This window comes from Notechis scutatus, chromosome 4 (assembly GCF_049901735.1).
Source record: "Notechis scutatus isolate UNSWTSFEM ecotype Mainland chromosome 4, rNotScu1.2, whole genome shotgun sequence".
NCBI lineage: Eukaryota > Metazoa > Chordata > Lepidosauria > Squamata > Elapidae > Notechis > Notechis scutatus.
In genome coordinates this window covers 164,135,695-164,157,363 of record NC_142012.1, presented here as the reverse complement: position 1 = coordinate 164,157,363, position 21,669 = coordinate 164,135,695, and the positions used below count along the sequence as shown (strand labels likewise).

The following is a 21,669-nucleotide window of genomic DNA, read 5'->3' as shown; positions in this document are numbered from 1 at the left end:
AGGCAAGCCGTTCCACTGGTTAATTGTTCTTTACCTTTTATGTGTAACTGTAGGATGTTCTGGGTTAAGTTTGTTCCCTTACAGAGCCATTGGTCTGTCTTTTCACGGCTGTCTGGAAATTCAAAGAGCTGTTGTCTGGGAAACAGCTGGAGCAAGAATGTTTCAGCCAGCAGCAACCATTGGCCTCAAAAGAATTATACCTATTGAGCATGTGGAATCCTGTCTGAGTTTAATTGCTTCTCCTAGCTCACAGGACATCTCCTCCTTGATGTTGGCTTTTACACAGCACGTTAAAAAGCATCGTTGCAATTATCCTGTGTGGTCCTTTCACCAAACCTTATGTTTTATTGGCTGAACCCAAAGAAACCATGGGGGAGCAAGAGTTTGAAACCAGGATCTATAACCTCCAACCTCCAAAATTTGCCCCAATTGCAGGAATCTCCAGGTGGGTGCCATTTCACATTTAGAGAGCACAACGTGCTTCAAAATTATAGATTTGTGTGTAGTTGAAAAAAGATAAATTAGGGGGTTTAGTTGCCAGTTCATGGAGCAATAGGACTGGTTTATCATGTAAATGCAGCCTGTATCTGGAGGGATTGGCTGTAGTAAAGAACCCACTCTGCATATCCAAGGGCTGTCTATGGAGATACACATATACATACATACTAGCTCTATACCTGTGCTTCACTATGAAACTATGTGACCAGGCTTAGTTCTTGGGGAAGAAAGTAAGAAAAAAAAATTCTGCCTCAGCCTACCAGCATCCATCGATATTCATCTGGTTAGCCTCCTGTCAGTGTGTGAGAAAGTTGAGGGCTGTTTGGAAACTGCTGTGTGAGCAAGAAGGAAACAGCAAGGAGACTGGGTGTGACTTAGCTCAACTGTTCTGTACTAAAGCTGCTTGGTGCTCTGAAACTGAAATGGAAACTCCTCTGCTTGTGTTTTGCATTTAGAACATATTTCTTTTCAGGTGGGGCGGGGGAGTAGAACTCCTTAGCATCAGAGCGTGTTAATAATAATAATACACAAAATACTAATAGTTCTGATGGTCAATTCGAAAAATCCTTTCTTAGTGAGCCCCTAGAAGCCAAGAGGAGCATACGCACCAAATTTCAAGTTTGTAGGCTTTACGGTTCTGGAGATTTTGTGATGATGCCTGAGTGGTATTTCGCTTTTATGTAGAAAGATATAAATACATACATAGAAATACAGATAGTCCTTGACATACAACCACAACTGAGCCCAACATTTCTGTTGCTAAGTGAGACAGTTGTTAAGAGAATGTTGTTGCATTTTATGACCTTTCTTGCCACAGATGTTAAGTGAATCATCGCCATTGTTAAATTAGAAACATGGATCTGGCTTCCCCACTGACTTGGCTTGTCAAAAAGGTTGCAAAAGGTGATCATTCGGGACACCACAGCCGTCATAAACATGAGTTAGTTGCCAAGGATCTGAATGTTGATCATGTGACAATTGGGAATGCTACAATGGTCATTAAGTGGGAAAAACAGTCATAAGTCACTTTTCTTCAGGGCTGTTGTAACTTCAAACAGTTTCTCAATGAAGTTTTGTACAGGACAACCTGTACACACGTGTGTCTGTGTCTATGTCTCTGTGTGTGTATGTTTAGATCAGTATTTTTCAAACTTCGCAACCTAAGAGTTGTGGACTCGCCATGTACATATATACATCCAAAGTAGACTGTGTTGTTTCTCTGTGTCATATATCGTAATATATGTGGGTACGATGGGCCATCTGCTAAAACAGTGGTTCTCAACCTTCCTCATGTTGTGGTGACCCCCAACCATAAAATTATTTTCGTTGCTACTTCATAACTGTAATTTTGCTACTGTTGTGAATCGTAATGTAAATAATATATAACAATAGCTTTAATAATACAAAAGATGATATATGGCATAGTTCAGTTAATATCGTTCATTAAAGTTTCCTATGATTTACCATTCTCTGTGTTGTTTTTTTTACATACCTGTTATTATCACAAGGGGCAGTATTCAAATCAACCACAGCTGAATATAAAAAGACCAATCAGCATCCAGATTAAGTTTCCATGGTAGAGATTTTTTTTTTGCAGTAGTTGATGATTTTACAGTACATGATTTTACATTTACCCAGTAATTATAATTCATGAAGTGTCGTTTTACCTCCAATACTGCTGCTTTCAACACAGTAGCTGCTTTTAACAGAGTAGCTGCTTTCAACACAGCAGCTGCTTCCTACATAGTAGCTGCTCTCTACACATGTGTGACTGGTCTGTATAAGTACATTATGATGCCATTCCTGTCACGTACACCTGCATATGTACGGGGTGCATGTGATGGGGTTGGTGCAATGATGTCATCATGCCGGGTACTCATATGTGGGCATATCTGCATGTGGGCGGACCCACCTGGAGACGGATAGAGGGGTGGTGTCTCGGTTCCTAAGACCATTGAAAATATGTGTGAAAGGGTTGTTTGACCCCCATTATTTTAACTGTGCTAAAATAAAACCAGGTCATGGCACACACTTCAAAGTAAATCAGGAAGCCTGTAATTGTGGAGTCTGTCTGGCAAGAACAAAGAATGCTTATCCACAGGAGGATATGCGTGTGTAAATCTTGTAACAATCCTGGCTAATTGGAAAGCTGATAAAAGTAACTTGAGTTAGCCAACTTGCAGACCTCAGCTAACAGTTAGGGATAGAGATAGCCTGCAGCAAATCAAATGTGTATTAGATAACTCCTAGCATTAGCTAAGACTTGGGAGTAGGAACAGCTAGAGGCCAATAGAACAAATTGTAGAATGATTACTAAAATGTTTATTAGATGATATTTCTTATTATCTTGTTTTGTCCCACCTTCTCCTTTAGTGAAAATGTATAAAATTTACTCAATCCTTTGTTCTGGGTTCTTGGCATTTTGACCAGGAGTCCTTTTCCTTGTAGAACTCCAATAAAAAGCAAACGGAAAACCAGCACCTTGTGTCTGGCATCTATCATTGGCTTCGGCACCAGGCTCAGACCTGAACTGAGACAACAGGTATATGCATAATTTTGTATTCATTCGTTTATTTATTTAGTCATGTTTATGTGGTGTATATATGTCGTGGGGTGGGTGGGGTGGGAGTTGGTTTTTGTTTTGTTTTTTGTTTTCCCAAATTTTGTTCCATTGTACTTTACTAATTTATTTGATTCTTTTTGTAAGTTCTTATTGTTTTTATTTTTTGTTTTAAATATGATTTTACATTGTGTAAGCCGCCTTGAGTCGCCATGGGCGAATAGGCAGCAATATAAATCAAATAAATAAATAAATATTGGAGGTGGCGACCCTTTGAGAGCTGTAGGCAACGAAATTTCATTTTGCTGCATGCCGATTAGTGTACATTTAAAGTGTCAGTAAAGTTATTCTAAGTTCTTTAGGCGTTTTTTTTTTTTGTTGTTGCTGAAAATGCTATTCATTTTAACTTCTGACAACTCCAGTCCCCGCTGAGGAGAATCAACGCTTCCCCCACCCTGCTTTCGCATTCAGCGGCCGCGTTTGTGTTTCAAGGCCTTTTGACCTCTGCGAGACACCGTCTCTTCTTCCCCCCCCCAGTTCTTCAGGAAGCGGAAGAGGCGGGGCCCAAAGCGTGGGAGGGGAGCGCGAGGCAGCATGGCGGCCCGCGGTCCTGTTGGGAAGCGTGGTGCCGGGTCCGGGGGCTCGCGTGGGTCGGACCCCCAAGAGGAGCCTCCGCCTCCGCTGCAGGCCGTGTTGATCGCCGACAGCTTCAACCGCCGCTTCTTCCCCATTTCCAAGGACCGGCCTCGGGTGAGCGAGTGCCTCCCTCCCTCCCTCGTGGCCCCGGAGTCCCTCTTCACTCGGTAGCCTGCAGGCTTCCTTGCTCAGGACTTCGACTCCCATCATCCCCTGCCAGCATGGCCCCGGGCAGTGGGTTGAGAATTTTGTGGTCTCGCATCTGGAGGACTCCAGATGTCGCGCCTGACTTGGTGCCCAAAGCCCAGCTGCGTTCAGCCACAGAGCTCGTGGCCAGGCAGGACCAGGCTGTGTGAGGATGATGGAGCTTATCAACCGGTTTGATCTGGGTTTTATTTTCTGCATTCAGAGCTTCTCGCAGCAGGACCAGGCTGTGTGAGGATGATGGGAGCTGTAGTCCACCACCGGTTTGGAAGGCAGCAGCTTGACAGATCTGGATGTTTTTATTTTCTGCATTCAGAGCTTCTCGCGGCCAGGCAGGACCAGGCTGTGTGAGAATGATGGGAGCTGTAGTCCAACCTATTCGGAGGGCAACAGCTTGACAGATCTGGATACTTCTATTTTTCAGTTCTTTTTTGTCCTTGTCATGCTCTCCTAAGGTATTCTGGCACTCATCAAAGGTTATACAAAGTAACAGGGTTGGAAGAGACCTTGGAAGTCTTGTTGTCCAATCTCCCCCTCCCACTCAAGCAGGAGACCCTCTACCATTTCATATTATATTTGAATTGGAACCCAAAATAGTCTGATAACTTGTGAACATCTTACAGAAGCAGTAACCTTAATATTATGAAAATTTAGAGAGCACCAAGGACCCCGCAGTTCAGTCCTGAACTACAAATATTCTAGTTTATGAAATGAGAGCAAACCACACTTCCTTTTAGCACTGATGTTGTTACCTAGTTTGGTAATGAAATGCCTGCAAAAAAACAACAACCAAACTCTGAGAACACCAAGAATTCCTAGTTCAATCCTAAACTATGGATATTCTCTTCTATAAATTTAATAAAGACTGATGCTGCATATCTGAGTTAAAGTATGAAAAAAACCTTTATTTTATTCAGCTGGGCCACTGTCATGCCAATTACCTCTCTACTGAATGAAATGTCATTTTTATAGTTCATATGGGTTTTCTTGCAAATGTCTATGCTTTTGATAACTGCCTTTCAATTTACTATGAACACCATTTGTCTAATTATGTGGCAGGAAGCCAACTGCTAAAGCAACAATATATTTTTTGTATGGAAAACGATAGCTGGTTTGCTTGACTAAGTGTGACACTGTTAAATTCTGTGGCAATAAGCCATAATATGTTTGACTTTGGCAACTGGTATATACCTAGCATTTATTTAATAAACCCTGATTAAAATATGGCTTTGAGTGCCAATTCATTGTAGTGGTTATAGGCACTAGGATAGAACTAAGGAGGCCATGAATTCTGGTTCCTGCCTCAGGCATGAAATCCAGCTGGGTGACCTTGAGCAGTTGCTGTATTTCAAATCACACAATTGCCAATAGTCAAGACTGACTTGAAGGCAGGGGGGAAAAAAGGATTTACTCAGCTGATTAATGTCTATGACAGAGATTCTCAGTCATCCAAGTCATGGTTGTCCCAAAGGTGCTTTTTCAAGAGGCAACTGGACCTTCTGGTTTTTCATTGAAGATGTTTTACTTCTCATCCCAAGAAGCGTCTTCAGTTCTGACTGGATGGTGGGGAATGGACATATCAGCTCTCCGTTCCCCACCATCCAGTCACAGCTGTAGAAGCTTCTTGGATGAGAAGCGAAACATCTTCAAAGAATATCAAAGGAAGTCCAGTTGCCTCTTGAATAAAAGCACCTTTGGGATTTAGCTAGTTACTTGAATACAACCTATGCCAAACGAAACAAATTTGAGTTTTCTGTTTTAAATCTGGCTAAGTCTTTGGATGTTTTGAAGACAAGACTGGCAGTTTCATTTGGGATATTTTGGATCTTGTAAGATTTCTACCAGTTGAAAGGGACAGTATTGAACTAAATAGATAAGAGGTCCCTATATATTCAAGGCACTGAAAAAGTACTTTGTACCTGATCTAAGTAGGATTCCAAAACTGGTTTTCCAATCTCTTTCGTGCCATACAGGTAGTCCTTGCTTAGTGACTGGTCCAAAGTTCCAACTATTTATGATCCAGTTCCGATAGCTGCGCACACACAAACCTTTTGTGGTGCTTAGCAACCTTTGTGGACCTGGTTTTGCCAGAAACCAGATGTAACTTTTGACAAAACTTAAATAAATTGTGGTCATATGCCCACAGGACTGTAAATGTTTGTAAATGTAGCCCAATTGCCAAATGCTCAAAGTGTAGTAATGTGACCGGAGGGCAGCAACCCATCTGAACGTCAAATCCAGATCATAAGTAACCCCCAGTAGATCTGTTAGAACTTCAAACAGTCACTAAGTGACGGGCCGTAAGTCAAGGACTAGCTATATTTGTTCTGATCTTTCTGTTGACTCATATCTGACATTAGTGTTTTCGTATACTTTTGCCATAGAATATGAAATAGTGCTTACTCTATCCTTCGATAGCATATCAGTTAAGGGAAGAGAGGTGAGGCAAACTTTTTGCAAGTAATTCTGTATTGCTTTTGCAATGAAATGACCTAAATGCAAGGGGTAATTGAATGTTCCTACATCCAGTGGTGTGAGGAAAGGAAACTTCCAGTTTTTGCGGGTGCGTGCAAAACATATTACATTTCAAGTCAGTCATGAAGTGCATTTACCAAATTGCAAAATTTTTCCAATGCAAACTAAAAGAAAAATCCCCAGTTATATCTTTTTCCCCTTAGAGGTTTTTTTCCAGTTCAGCAACATTATTCTTTGTACCAGGATGTCTTTTAAAATAAGAAGCATTTCAGTTCACTGCAGTCAAAGAACTTAGTTATTAAATCAATCAATCAGAATAGAGCTGGAAGGGACCTTGGAGGTCTTCTAGTCCAACCCCCTGCTCAAGCAGGAGATGCGATATCATTTCAGACAAGTGATTGTCCAGTCTCCTCTTAATTAGAGCTCTTCTTCTGATACAGCAGTTTTTCTGAGTCTTAACCAGCAGACTTTCCTATGAAATAAATACAAGCAGCTTGTGTAGAAGGCATGACATCTTCTGAGTTGTCCTAAATAGAGAAATTAATATATCCATTTAAGAGTAATTTTAGTCAGCATTGCTGCCAGCAGATAAAACTGGCTTTTCTAGATTGTTTTTTTTTTTGCAGCAACCAGCTCATCCTGCTCAGAATTAATAGCTGATTATACATTTCTGCCTAACAGCTAGTAAAAACACCCAATTAACAGCAAACATTTATTATTATAAGTCTTCAAAGGCTCCAGAGAAGCTTTCGTGTAAGAAAAGAATTTGGCCAGCTCTTAAGCAGTCTTCCTGGGAATTTTAAAAAGTTGCTATGCCAAGGAAGTACCTCACAATGATTGTTTCTGTGAAGTTGTTATTCCCATCATTTTAGTTCCAAGATATATTTTCTTTTGTATCAGCGAATATTCCAAGACACTATTTTTAAGAAGAGATTTCTGGGCTGCTTGTTTTCATTTTGTAGGCAGTGTCAGGTATTGTGCAGGATTTGTTGGGTTAAAATTGTTGCTAAGACTTGAAGGAAGGGAGTTGAGCTAATTTTAACTTCTGAAGAACATCCTAGTTATAGACATTGTGGAATTCAGGAGAATATGGAAGAGAATGGAGAGGAAAAGCACTCCCTTGAAATTGTTGAACCCTAACTGACAGGTATAAAAATTATAACAACCCCACGAGCTGTGTCCAGAAAGCACCTGGAAGTGGTACAGTTTGTTAAGCCTAGATTCCCCAACGGGTGTTAAGGAAAACAAACTAAACAGAATGTGCAGCGAAGTCAGATAGGAAGACAGGTAAATGTGTGAGATAAACCTTCTCGTTAACACGCAGTAAAAATACAGATACGCTTGTGCTATCAAAATTATAATTTATTCCATTTAAGAATTATAGCATAGTCATTATAAACAGTCCATTAGTCATATACCAAATTCAGTCGTCTTGTCGAGGATACTCTAATTGCAAAGTCCGTGTCGAATAGCCAGTGTCAGTACACATATAATAAATCTGTCCAAAACTTATCTTCTCTCCGTTGAGAAATATCTTCAAAATAATCCAACACTTCTTCTCCTTCCCGATCCAGCAAGAATGCAGTCTTCAATAAGCCAGCCAGTAAGAGCCAGAGAGTGCCTTGCTGCTTATATAGTACTTTTACAGCTGCACCCTTAATTACATTCCTTTAGCTTAAAGTCACATACACTTTATCTGACAAACCATGATTCATCATTTTATTATCTTTACCCAAAACAGTTAGGGTAAAAACAATGTTATCCCTAACACAGTTCACTGAAAAATGGAATGCACAATGCTTCTAAAGCTGCTTTTTTTTATAACCCGGCTAACCTTTTGGGTTCCTGTGCCAAAAATTGCACGTGCGCCAGCATCCAGAATGCAATGCACAGCCTTCCTGCACATGCATGTGCAATTCCCCCCCCCTTTACCTGCACTGCACCTCACAGCTGATTTTTCGGCTTGTTTGAAGCCTTTTCTGACCTCCCAGAGGCTTAGAAAAAGCCTCTGCAAGGCTTTTCAGGCCGAATTATAGGCCCGTTTTGTCACTTCCGGTATTACAGGAAGTGATGAAACAGGCCTATAATTCGTCCTGAAAAGCCTTACAGAGGCTTTTTCCAAGCCTCTGGGAGGCCGAAAAAGGCCTCAAACCAACTGAAAAAATATCAGTTGGGAGGCGTGCTCGTGTGCAGTGGGGTAAGTTTGTCTGCGTGCCACTTGTGGCATGCGTACCACAGGTTTGCCATCACGGGCCTATTGAATGCTATTTAAAAATGATGTGGGCAATGTAGCAGGAAAGGTGAGTTACTAGTGCGATAAGATCACTTCTTGATGCCTAAAATGCTCTTACAAAAACATATCAAGGGAACATTAATTGAAGCCACAGTGTGATGTGTCTCTTTTTACAGAGTCCTTGTGAATTGAAAGGGTTGGGCTTTGATTTAAACCAAAATAGAAGCAGAAGTTTCTAGAAAAAAAGCTTATGAAGACTTTGAGAATGTTCCCCTTAGTCAAGGAATGCAGCAAAGGGCTAATTTGATTGGTTGAGAGTTATTAGTAGCCCTTGACATGCGGCTGTGTTGAGTGGTCCTAGTTTGTATAGGTAGTCCTCAATTTACAATTACAATTAAGCCCAAAATTCCTGCTGCTAGTGAGTTGTTAAATGAATCACTGCCATTGTTAAGTTAATAACATGGTCGTTAAGTGAATCTGCTTTCCCCATTGACTTTGCTCATCAGAAAGTCACAAAAGATGATCACGTGACCCCAGGACTGTCATAAATACACGCCAGTTGCCAAGCATCTGAATTTTGATCGCATGACCATGGGGATGCAGCAATGGTCGCAAGTGTGAAAAATGGTGATAAGTCACTTTTTTCAGTGCTGCTGTAACTTTATAAACAGTCACTAAGCAAATGGTCACAAGTCAAGGACTCCCTTCAGTGGTCTAGACGAGATGTTATGGAGAACAAAAATAAATATTGAATCCAGACTATGGCTAGCTTTTTGTTTTAAGTATGCTCTTCATTTCTGTGCATTTGTGCTTGTCCCTGTGTGTACCGTATTTTTCGGACTATAAAACGCACCTAGCTTTTGGGGCGGAAAACAAGAAAAAAAAAATCTGCCTCTTTTTTTAGGCAATTTTCTATTAATAAATAGAAAGAGCAACATGTTCAAAATCCAGACAAAACACAGTGTCATGCCCCTTCGGAATCTTATTCCGAGGGGGAGGCCAAGCAGTTGATAGGGAGTGGGGGTGTGGCTCTGTTGGCTGTGGAAGAAACTGGGGAAGGGCAAAGTCCGGCTGGGCAGAGCAAAGGAGAGATAGAGCAAGGCAGAAGGAATTCAGAGGAACATCCAGGCACACTCCTTCATTCTAGGGCACACAGGGAGGAACGGAGAAGGGAGCAACGTGAGTTGCGTGGCTTATGGGGGAGGAAAGGGCCCTGATTTCCTTCATTAGCTGCAGCTGGGAACACAGTATTGAAAAAGGGAGATTGCGCACAGCAACTCGTGGGAAGCGAATCGTGAGTTATCTTTTATTGTCAAGGCTTATCTGGGGTCCTGGTGTTTTCCCAACTGTGTGTGTTTTGTTGGCCTTTGAAGTCTGCAATTCCTTCTCCTGCCCTGTCCAGTTAATTGCAGCAGCGTCGTTTGTGTGGATTTTTATTTACAGTCTATATGTACTTTGTTTTCCGACTGAATTTCCTCCACTTTAAGACTGTTTTGGGGAGTTTTTTCTCCAGCCGAAGGTAACTGGACACTGGGGGCAAAGTTGAAGGTATTAAAGGGACTTTCCTTACTTATGTGACTGTGTTGCCTTTGTGCCATGCCCCGGGTCATTACACACTGTCTGTATGGATTTTGAACATGTTGCTCTTTATATTAATAAAAAAGAAATCTGCCTCCCACCATCCATCCAGTATTTACCTTGCCTGTTCGCCACGGCCTGTTTGCCTCCGCCGCCTGTTCACTGCCGCCACCCATTCGAGAACAGCTGATTGGTGCCACACGACCCCCCCGCTGCAATATTCGCTGTATAAGATGGACAGACAATTTCCACCCACTGTTTTATTTCGGGGGCGGGGGTGCATCTCATACTCCGAAAAATACAGTCATTCTCCACGCAATCAGCAAAGCATCTTTAAACGACAGTGTTGTGGCAGCTGTTATTATATTCATCACAAGGAGAATGTGGAAATTTATTGCTTTGTCACTGCAAAGAAAAGGATCCGCTTATAAGAAGCTGTGTCTCAGCAGGCGGCAACACCCTGGCCAGCCTTGGAAGCGGAGTAGGGCTCGGCTCACTTGTGAAGGCTCAGGAGGAGAATTCCAGGGCTGTAGCCCAGACTGGAATGCCGAAAACAAGTGTCTGTGTTGGCAATGGCCAGCTCCTCTTGTCTTGTTGCCAAAACAAGTACATATATGTCTCCAAGGACTCACCAGGAGCCAAGCTCTCTTGGATTGTCATTACCAGTCTGTCTAGCCTAGAATCTTTTATGGCCGGATAGTTGAGGCTGTGGTTTCTTGGATTGTGAGGACGGCGACACCTGTTCAGAGTGAGGATGATCCTCTACTTTACTTTTACTTTTACTTTTACTTTTACTTTATTGTCATTGCACCTTGTATAACGAAATCAAACACCATCTTCAATGCACATCATGACCATGACAATAAACACAAACACACATCCTTCACCCTCCACACATTGAACCGAAAACCCCTGACACCGCACCAACACTGCACTATACAGTAGAATTCAAAAGAGCTACTGCCCTGGGATAGAAGCTGTTTTTCAGCCTATTTGTCCTTGTTTTTAATATTCCGTACTGTCTGCCAGATGGTAATAGTAAAAAAAAAAAAAAAAGGAGGTGTCCAGGATGAGATGGATCTTTGAGGATGTTTTGAACTTTCTTGAGGCAGTGGGAGCTATAAAGCTCTTCCAAAGAGGGGAAGAGGGCAACCCGTGATCTTCTGGGCAATGATGTTAACCCTCTGGAGTGTTGTCCTATCTGCCCCTGTGCAATTGGCAAACCATAGTGAGATGCAATAAGTTAAAATACCCTCTGGTGCAGCGGTAGAAGATCACCAGCAGTTTTTCATTCAGTTTATTTATTCATTTGGATGGACTCATAATTCCAAGAGTTGCTCTAGGATACATCCTGGGGAAGCATTGTTGCATGATTCTTATCACAAAATTACAGTCAGAGAAACTGAATGTTGCATCAGGGAAGCGTTACTGCACCAAATTGTGAAAAACGGATTTATGACAGCTCATGTTTGTTATGAGTGTGTCTTGCCAAGTTGGAACTTGGCCTCAGTCAGAGCTGGGAGCTTTCTTTTTCCTTCACTTCCTTTGGCTTTTGAGTGGCCAGTCCAGATCAGGATCCAGAAAAGTAGCAAGGGAGGACTGGAACAAAAACTTTAAACTTCAGCTTGAGTCTCTCTAATCCTGCAACAGTCTTGTTGCCAGAATGCAGTTCTCTAGACAGGAGAGAGACTGGCAGTAATAAACCAGTAATCAGAATAGAGCTGGAAGGGTCCTTGGAGGTCCTCTAGTCCAGCCCCCTGCTCAAGCAGGAGACCCTAAACTATCTCAGACAAGTGGCTGTCCAGTGTCTTCTTAAAAGCCTCCAGTGATGAAGCACCCACAACTTCTAGAGGCAAGCTGTTCCACTGGTTAATTGTTTTCACTTTTAGGAAGTTTCTCTTTAATTCCAGGTTGCTTCTCTCCTTGATTAGTTTCCATCTGTTGATTCTTGTCCTGCCTTCAGATGCTTTGGGGAATACTAAGTTGACATCCTCTTCTTTGCTGCAGCCCCTCAAATGCTGGAATATTGCTATCATATCCTCCTAATCTTTCTTTTCTCCAGACTAGCCAAACCCAGTTCCTGCAACCCGTTCATATGTTTTAATAGTCCCCAGGCCTTTAATCATCTTAGCTGCTCTTCTCCGCCCTTTTTCCAAAGTCTCAACATCTTTTTTTGTAACCTGCTGCCCAAAACTGAATGCAGTATTCCAGGTGTGGCCTTACTAAGGCTGTGTAAAGCGGCACTAAATACTTCACATGATTTTGATTCTATGCCTCTGTTTATACAACCAAAGATTGCATTAGCTTTTTTGGCTGTTGCCGCACACGGCTGGCTCATGTTTAAGTGATTGTCCACTGGGACTCCAAGGTCCCTCTCAGAGGTACTGTTTTTGAGCCAGGTTTCACCTAATCTGTACTTGTAGCTTCAGTTTTTTAAATATCTTATTTATTTATCTATCTCAGAATCAGAATCATAGGGTTGGAAGGGATCTTGGAGATCTTCTAGTTCATCCCCAGCTCAAGCAGGAGACCCTATATCATTTTCAGTCAGGTGGCTGTCTAGTTTTCCTCCCTCCCTCCCTTCCTCCCTTCCTTTTGTGGCCCACCGGGCGGCTAACGGAGGTGGCAGCAGAGTCAGACAGTGAGGTGGTTGGGGAGGAACAAGGACCAGTCCTGGAGGCTGAGGAAGGCTCGGAAGAGGGCTCTGCGTCAGAGGCAGAGATGGGGCCAGGGCAGGTTGGCAGTCATCAGCTGCCTTTGGAGTCGGACAGCAGTGAGGCGGGGGAGCAGCTGGAGCTGGTTCCCAGCCTGCGCATGCACAGAGCTGCCAAAAGGAACAATTACAAACTAAGGGTCGACGTGGGAGTAAGGCCACAGGTGGATGGTGAATGGCCCTTCCCATAGGGATTAAAAGGGGAGGGGGCTTTTGCAGGAAACAATTCATTTGTTCCATCATTGTGAAGATCTGTCTCTGCATCCTAGAGACTCTCTGCTAAGCCCTTCCTTGTCAGCACTGCGTTTGGAAATATTTACTGGGCAGCTTTCCAAGCTAGATAAGGTCTGTGCTCCTAATTACACCCTTGAAAGACTGTTTGCCAGACCTTTGGCTGAATGTGAATGCAAGAAATTCACCTTTGTTGTTTAATAAAAGGGGTTTTGCCGGGACAAAGAGTAGGCTTAGTGCTTTTTGGGGAAGCCTAGGTAAGAACACTTCCTTCCTCAACTCCTAGTGATTTCATGGCATCCATCTTAGTTTTGTTGGCAGTTGAATTCACTTACACACATGTCTTCTTCTGGAATGCGTTTTTAGAAATTCCATGGTGGTCTCCCATCAAAGAGCTAAACAAGGATGGTTTTCCTTCCCTCTTAGTCAATCAATCAATCAGAATAGAGTTGGAAGGGACCTTGGAGGTCTTCTAGTCCAAGAGACCATATGTAATTCCAGACAAATGGTTGTCCAGTCTTTTCTTAAAAAACACCAGTGATAAAGCACCCACAACTTCTGAAGGCAACCTGTTCCATGCTAATTGTTTTCACTGTTAGGAAGTTTCTCTTTAATTCTAGGTTGCTTCTCCCCTTGATTAGTTTCCATCCATTATTTCTTGTTCTGCATTCAGGCGCTTTAAGAATAGGTTGACACCCCCCACTTCTTTGGGGCACTGCCTCAAATACTGGAATACTACTATCATCAAATTCCTTGTGTGTCCAATTACACTTGGCCAATAAAGAATTCAATTCCGTTCAATTCTCCCCTTCCCTTCCCTTCCCTTCCCTTCGGATCATAGAATCAGAGGGTTGGAAAGTACCTTCTGACAATTAGCAAAGTCAGTGGGGAAGCCAGATTCATTTAACAACTGTCCTACTAAGTTAACAAGTGCAGTGATTTGCTTAATAACAGTGACAAGAAAGGTCATAAAATGGGCCAAAACTCACTTAAACAACTGTCTCACTTAGCAACAGAAGTTTTGGGCTCAATTGTGGTCGTACGTCGAGGACGACCTCTACAAAGTAGGCCTACTCATCATGGTATCCTTCAAGTGCTTGGGACTTCAACATTGGCCCCAAGAGCATTGCCAGCAGCAAAGGGACTTCCTAAACATCTGGAAGGCCCCAGTTCTCTCTCTCTGGTTTAAGGCAGTTCCCAGGTTTCTAATACTTTCCCCCCCAAGGTTGCTAGTTTTAAAAAGGCCACCCATGTTTAATGAATACTGTATCTGCTTGTTATCGTGCAAGAAGGATGGTGCGACTCTTAACTGTAAGCAGAACTGCAGATTATAGTGTGCTTGTTTTTCTGGCTGACTTTCCTTTGCTTCCCTAGGCTCTGATTCCTCTGGCCAACGTGGCCATGATAGAATATACCCTGGAATTCCTCACTGCGACTGGGGTGGAAGAAACCTTCGTCTTTTGCTGCTGGAAATCGGCAGAGATCAAGGAGCATTTACAGTAAGGAGCCTTTTCCCTTTATCTTTCATCTATCAGGATTGGAGGTGGCCGAGGACAGATAGATGGCGGTTGTCAGGTAGATGTAACCAAGTGACACCAATAAAAAGAATATTTGTAGTTGTCACTTGTATCCTTACGATTTATATTGACTGTTTCCTAGTATGATTTGATTGCTTATTGAACCCTATGACTATTATTAAGTGTTGTACCTTATAATGCTTGTCTCTTGACAAATGTATCTTTTCTTTTATATACGCTGAGAGCATTTGCACCAAATTCCTTGTGTGTCCAATCACACTTGGCCAATAAAGAATTCTCTTCTCTTCTACTCTACTCTACTCTACTCTACTCTACTCCTCATTCCAACATTTTATTCTATAGACTTCACTTAGTGATCATTTGAAGTTACAACAGCACTGAAAAAAGTGACTTAAGACCATTTTTCACACTCGTGACCATTGTGGCATCTCATTGGTCACGTGATTTACATTCAGATATTTGACAACTGATTCACCTTTATGATGGTTGCAATATCCCCAGGGGTCCTGTGATCACCTTTTTTGACCTTCTGACAAGCAAAGTCAATGGGGAAACCATTCACTTAACAACAGTGCTACTAATTGAACAACTGCAGTGATTCACTTTAGAAATGTGGCAAGAACAGTGATAAAATGGGACAACTTGTTTAACAAATGGCAACATAAACTTTTGAGCTCAATTTTGGTTGTAACTCAAAGACTACCTGTATCAACTTGCCATCTTTGATATCATTCTTTAAATATAGCCCAGTCTGTTAAAATGAGACTTTGGGAACTTGAGGTTACTTATTTATTTATACCTCATGTTTATTATTTCTACAAATAACTCAAGGCGATGAACATACCTACTACTCCTTTCTCCTATGTTCCCCACCACCACCACCACAACCCTGTGAGGTAGTTTAGGCTGAGAGGGAGGAACTGGCCCAAGGTCATCCAGATGGTTTTATGTAGTTCAGAATAGTGATTTAGTTACCCAAACTTGCTCTAAAAGCTAGAAGTTGAATTTGTCCATTGTGCTGACATCGAGCGCAGCTGTGTCTGGGTTTTGGTGCCTTCCAAATGTTTGGACTTCAATTCTCAGCAATGGCTGTGCTGACCTGGGATTTCTGAGTCCTGAAATCAACCCCAGGCAAGGTGTCCTGATTAGAGATAGTGTGATGACCCAGGGCGCAGCACAAAAGCAACGAAGTCACAAAAATAGGTAAAGTCCCTTTAATATCTCCAACTTGGCCCACAATGTCCAATTATCATCGGCTGGAGAAAAAACACTCCAAAGAATAGTTTTTAAAGGGAAGAAATTCCATCTGAGCCCAAAGTACATGTAAATTATAAATAAAAACCAACACAAACCACGCTGCAGCAATTAACGAGACAGGGCAGGATAAGGAATTGTAGACTTCAAAAGATAACGAAACACACACAGTTGGGAGGACACCAGAACTCTAAGACTTGACAAACCAAAATAATCCAGCAACTTTGCCATGTGCAGTTTGCCCTTTTAAACAGTCTTCCCAGCTGCAGCCCATGAAGGGGATCAGGGCCCTTTCCTCTCCTGTAAGACACGTTGCTCCCTTTTCCATTCCTCCCTGTGTGCCCTAGGATGAAGAGTGGGGTGGGCCTGGATCTTCCTCTGAATGCCCAGCTCGACTGCATCCTTCTCCAATTTCCTCCACAGCCACCGGTGCCCCACTCCCACTTCCTGTCAGCTGTTCCACCTCTCCCTCAGAATCAGATTCCAACAGGGGCATGACAGATAGAAACCAGTATATGGTCTGGCAATGGGATGGGAAGCGAATTGGCATTGAGCGTAAAAGTCATACGGAACCAATCCTTGCTTCCTGCAAGTGGGCAAGAAACATATCCATTGACAAGGAGAAATAACTGAATCTAGTGCAGAGGTCTCCAAACTTGGCAACTTTAAGATTTGTGGACTTCAACTCCCAGAATTCCTCAGCCAGCAACTTTAAGACTGGCTGAAGAATTCTGGGAGTTGAAGTCCATAAGTCTTAAAGTTGCCAACTTTGGGGACCCCTGATCTAGTGGATGATGCTGTGAAGCTCTTTCTGTTTTAAAGGAACTTGCATAGGGAGCTTCTTGGCTGGAAGCAATATTAATCAAAAGCACCTTTGTATTTCATCCCAAAGGTGCTTTTTTTCAAGAGGCAACTGGACTTTCTGGTTTTTCTTTGAAGACATACAGAGCTGAAGAAGCTTCTTGGGTGAGAAGCGAAACGTCTTCAAAGAAAAACCAGAAAGAATCCAGTTGCCTTTTGAAGAAAGCACCTTTGGGACAAGCATGAGCTGGGATGACTGAGAATCTCCATAGACTTTGTATAGAATTCTTTTATTGGCCAAGTGTGATTGGACACACAAGGAATTTGTCTTGGTGCAAATGTTCTCAGTGTACATAAAAGAAAAGAGACATTCGTCAAGAGTCAAGAATCATCAGGTGCAACACTTAATAATAGTCATAGGGTACAATAAGCAATCAAATCATACTAGGAAACAGTCAATATAAATTGTAAGGATACAAGTGACAAAGTTACAGTCATACAGTCACAAGTGGGAGGAGATGGGTGATAGGAACGGTGAGAAGATAATAGTAGTAGTATTTCAGAGGTGGTATTTGCCGGTTCTCCCAACTACTCAAAATTTCCGCTATCGGTTCTCCAGAACTGGTCAGAACCTGCTGAATACTACCTCTGGTTAAGGGTGACAATGAATTACATGTCTCAGAATCGGCTTCATACAGGGCACACTGACATGTTCGCTCCTAACAAATCCTTTGAAGTTTTTGAAGCTTGGTCTTGAGGCTCATAATTTAATTTGGGCAACTGCCGGAATCCTGGCGGTTCGCTTGTCAGAAGGTCTTGAAAGGGGATTGCATGACTCCGGGACCCTGCAACCATCATAAATAAATAAAGAATAAATAAATATGAACCAATTGTCAAGCGTCTGTTCACATGGCCATGGGGATGCTGCAAAGCTTGTAACTATGAAAAACAGCCATCAGTCACATTTTTCAGTGCAGTTGTAATTTTGAACTAAACAAATTATTGTAAGTCGAGGACTGGCTGTATTTATATATTCATCTGATCAAAAAAGCCAACAAATCATTTTTCAGTGCATTTCCTGTTGCAGAGGTTCTCATTCCATTGTTTCTGTCTCTGATTTTTCTTTTTTCCTCCCCAGAAACTCTAAGTGGTGCTGCCCGACATCTCCCAACGTCGTGCGGTTTGTCATCTCAGACCTCTATCGTTCCCTCGGCGACGTGTTGCGCGATGTGGATGCCAAGTCTCTTGTTCGTTCCGACTTTATCCTTGTCTCGGGAGATGTGGTATCCAATATTAATATTTCTACAGCTTTACAGGAACACAGGTGGGTGTTCGGGAGAAAGGCGCAGGTAATCCTCGACTTACGGCCGCAATGGAGCCCAAAAGTTATGTCACTGAGCGAGAAAGATGTTATGTGGGTATTGCCCCATTTTACGACCTTCCTTGCCACAGTTGTTAAGGGAATCACTGCAATTTCCAGGTTAATAACAGGGTTTGCTAAGCGAATCTGACTTTGCTTGCGTAGAAAGTGGCAAAGGGGGAATCAGAGGAAACTCAGATGCTTGGGAATTGGCTCCTATTTATGACATCATAAATAGGAGTCAATTGCCAAACTGCAGCCATCATAAATAGGAGTCAATTGCCAAGGTTTTGAATTTCATGTGACCACGGAGATGCCGCAATGGCCGTAAGTGTGAAAAACCATCAGAAGTCAGGTTTTTTGGTGCCGTTGTAACTTTGAATGGTCACTAAAATGTTACAAGTCAAGGCCTACCTGTATGCTAGAAGGGTTTTGTGAGAGCAGACCAGATTTTTGTTTTTAATAAACCATCCAGTCATATCTTTGAAGTCACTTTGAAATGAGATTAGGCGGCAAATAAATTTAATAAATAAATGATATCATTCTGGGAAGTTCCAACAGTCACTAAATGAACTGTTGTAAGACAAGGACTATCTCTATAAGACCCTTCTAGCAGGAATGATATGCTTCTATTTTATCTGTGAGTGTCTATTATTATTATTTGACACAAAGAACGACAGTGTACACAGCAATCGAGATAACTATGCTGGGCTTCATATCACAAATCACTAGTCAAACACTTCCCAAGCATTTAGGACTGCGTGATGTATCGGCGGATTATGTGAGCAGATCCCAGTAAGGTGGCCTTCTGCAGCTGACCAATGGTGATCTTGTCAGCGCCAATTGTTTTTAAGTGCTTGCCTAGGTCTTTAGGCACAGCACCCAGTGTGCCCAGTAGCACTGGAACCACCTGCACTGGTTTATGCCAGAGTCTCTGCAGTTCAATTCTCAAGTCTTGATATCTGGTGATTTTTTTTCAAGTTGTTTCTCATTGATTCTGCTGTCACCAGGTATGGCAATGTCGACGATCCACACTTTTTCTTCTCTACAATCATGATATCCGGGGTATTGTATTCCAAAACTTTGTCAGTCTGTATTAGGAAGTCCCACAGTAGTTTTGCATGCTCATTTTGGACCCCTTTTTTTAGGCTTATGATCCCACCAGTTCTTTGCTACAGGCAAGATGGTAATTGCGACACAAATTCCAATGGAACATATGAGCGGCTGTGTTGTGATGTTTGTAGTCAGTCTTGAGTGATTGTCTTGCAACAGCTCAGGATGTGATCGATGGTTTCATTCGCTCCTCTGCAGAGTCTGCATTTGGGGTCATCAGCAGATTTTTCTATTCCGGCTTTGATTGCATTCGTTCTAATGGCTTCAATCATTATTATTATAATAGTCATATTATTATACACAAAAAATGACAGTGTACACAGCAAACGAGATAACTATGCTGGGTTTCGTATCACAAATCACTAGTCAAGCACTTCCCAAGCGTTTAGGACTGCGTGATGTATCGGCGGATTATGCGAGTAGATCCCTGTAAGGTGGCCTTCTGCAGCTGACCAATAGTGATCATGTCAGCGCCAATTGTTTTTAAGTGCTTGCCTAGGTCTTTAGGCACAGCACCCAGTGTGCTGAGTACCACTGGAACCACCTGCACTGGTTTATGCCAGAGTCTCTGCAGTTCGATTCTCAAGTCCTGATATTGGTGACTTTTTCAAGTTGTTGTCGATTCTGCTGTCACCAGGTATGGCAATGTCGACGATCCACACTTTTTTCTTCTCCACAATCGTGATATCCAGGGTATTGTGTTCCAAAACTTTGTCAGTCTGTATTCGGAAGTCCCACGGTAGTTTTGCATGCTCATTTTCGACCACTTTCTCAGGCTTATGATCCCACCAGTTCTTTGCTACAGGCTAGATGGTAATTGCGACACAAGTTCGAGGCCTTCTGTCTCTTTCTTCAGTGTTGGTCAGCCATAACCAGGTCTTTTCCTTATCTACTTTTCCTTGGCTCTTTTCAAGGAACTGTCCATGCAGTGCTTTGTTACACCAGCTGTCAGCCCGAGTTTGCATCACTGTTTTCCTATATTGATTCTTGGTTTGCTGCACTTTGAACAGCTTCCTCTTGTTGACCTCCATCAAAGCTGGTTCAACACTGTCTTTCACATAATCTGCCAGAGCGTGCTTCTCTTCTTCAACTGTCTGCTTCACTTGCAAAAGTCCTCTGCCGCCTGCTTTTCTGGGCAAATATAGCCTGTCGACGTCACTACGCTGATGCAGCGATTATTATTATTATTATTATTATTATTATTATTATTATTATTATTATTATTATTATTATTATTATTATTATTATTATACAACTTGTTCCTCTCTCCTGGTACAGGACACGGCGTAAATTGGAGAAGAATGTATCTGTGATGACGATGATATTTCAAGAGTGTTCGCCAGGTCATCGGGGCCGATGTCCGGAGGATGATATTATTCTGGTCATGGACAGTGTTACAAAACGAGTGCTCCACTATCAGAGGATGCAAGGGCTCAAGCATTTCGGTTTTCCTATGGTGTGTGTGAACCAACGAGTCAAGCAGCCAGTTTTGCCACACCTCTTAAAGCTGGCAAGGATGTGAAATGCCATATTAAGATCTGTGGACTTCAATTCCCAGAATTCCTCAACCAGCAAAGCTTTCTGGGAATTGCAGTCCAAAAGAATACTGGGAGTTGAAGTCTACACATCTTAAAATGGCTAGGGTTGAGGTACACTGAGTTAATGGCTAACAAAACAGCAAGCCTCCTTTGAAGGCCCAGTACAGTCATACCCTGCTGTGATATTCGTTGAATTTGATACCTGGTGCATTTTGACAACAAAACTTTGTCCCGGTACTGCGGAGTTTGATTCTTACCAGGCTCAAGGTTGACTCTGTCTTCCTGTCAACTCATAAAATATTTCTACAGTCTTTTTAGAGTTGCCAACAGAAAGGGAGGGGGGAGCATTGCGGCAGCTTGCAAACCGAAAGTGCATTCCATAAATATTTTCAAAGATAGTAACTAGGTGACTGAAGTTACTGCCGTGCAAAATTCTAACCGGAGAGCATGATTGAAGACTCTGGGCTATGGATGTGTCCCATTGGAGTATATGAATCATGATACACCCAGGGGCTGGGGGAAAACCAGGGTCAAGGGTGACAAGGAATGATGTGTCTCAGAGTTGGCTACACCCAGGCAGTGCCCAACATTTTAACTCTCAATAAATTCTTTGTTTTGGAAGTTTGGCTTGAGACTCATGATTTAAATGGAGGTAACTACTGGAATCCCGACACTTCCATCCTTCCGAGGTGGGTAAAATGAGGATCCAGATGGTTGGGGGGCAATAGGTTGACTCTTTAAACTGCTCAGAGAGGGCTGTAAAGCACCGTGAAGCGGCATACAAGTTGGAATGCTATTGCTAAGCTGACATTTTTGTGTGTGTGCTTGGGTGAGTGTTGCGTAATTTCCCCCTGTGGCCTACTCTAGTCTCTTCTGGAGACCCAAAATTCCCAGCTAGCAGAGAGTAGCTTTGGCAGTGAATGAATATATGTAGGTC

The 21,669-nt window shown here is 42.5% G+C and overlaps 1 protein-coding gene across 3 annotated transcripts in view; it reads left to right on the top strand.

The window, feature by feature from the left end:
- Positions 1-3,599: 3,599 nt before the first annotated feature.
- Positions 3,600-21,669, top strand: part of EIF2B5 (eukaryotic translation initiation factor 2B subunit epsilon) — a 45,024-nt gene continuing 26,954 nt past the window's right edge. Inside the window, exons 1-4 of one of the 3 annotated variants that reach the window (XM_087965531.1) lie at positions 3,600-3,808; positions 14,503-14,627; positions 17,860-18,045; positions 20,473-20,650. In XM_087965531.1, coding sequence (XP_087821657.1) covers positions 3,653-3,808; positions 14,503-14,627; positions 17,860-18,045; positions 20,473-20,650 — 645 coding nt within the window. In that variant the 5' untranslated portion in view covers positions 3,600-3,652. Of the gene's footprint in view, positions 3,809-9,647; positions 9,901-14,502; positions 14,628-17,859; positions 18,046-20,472; positions 20,651-21,669 lie in introns of those variants that run through there. The other 2 variants (XM_087965533.1, XM_087965532.1) reach the window with 2 other exon arrangements.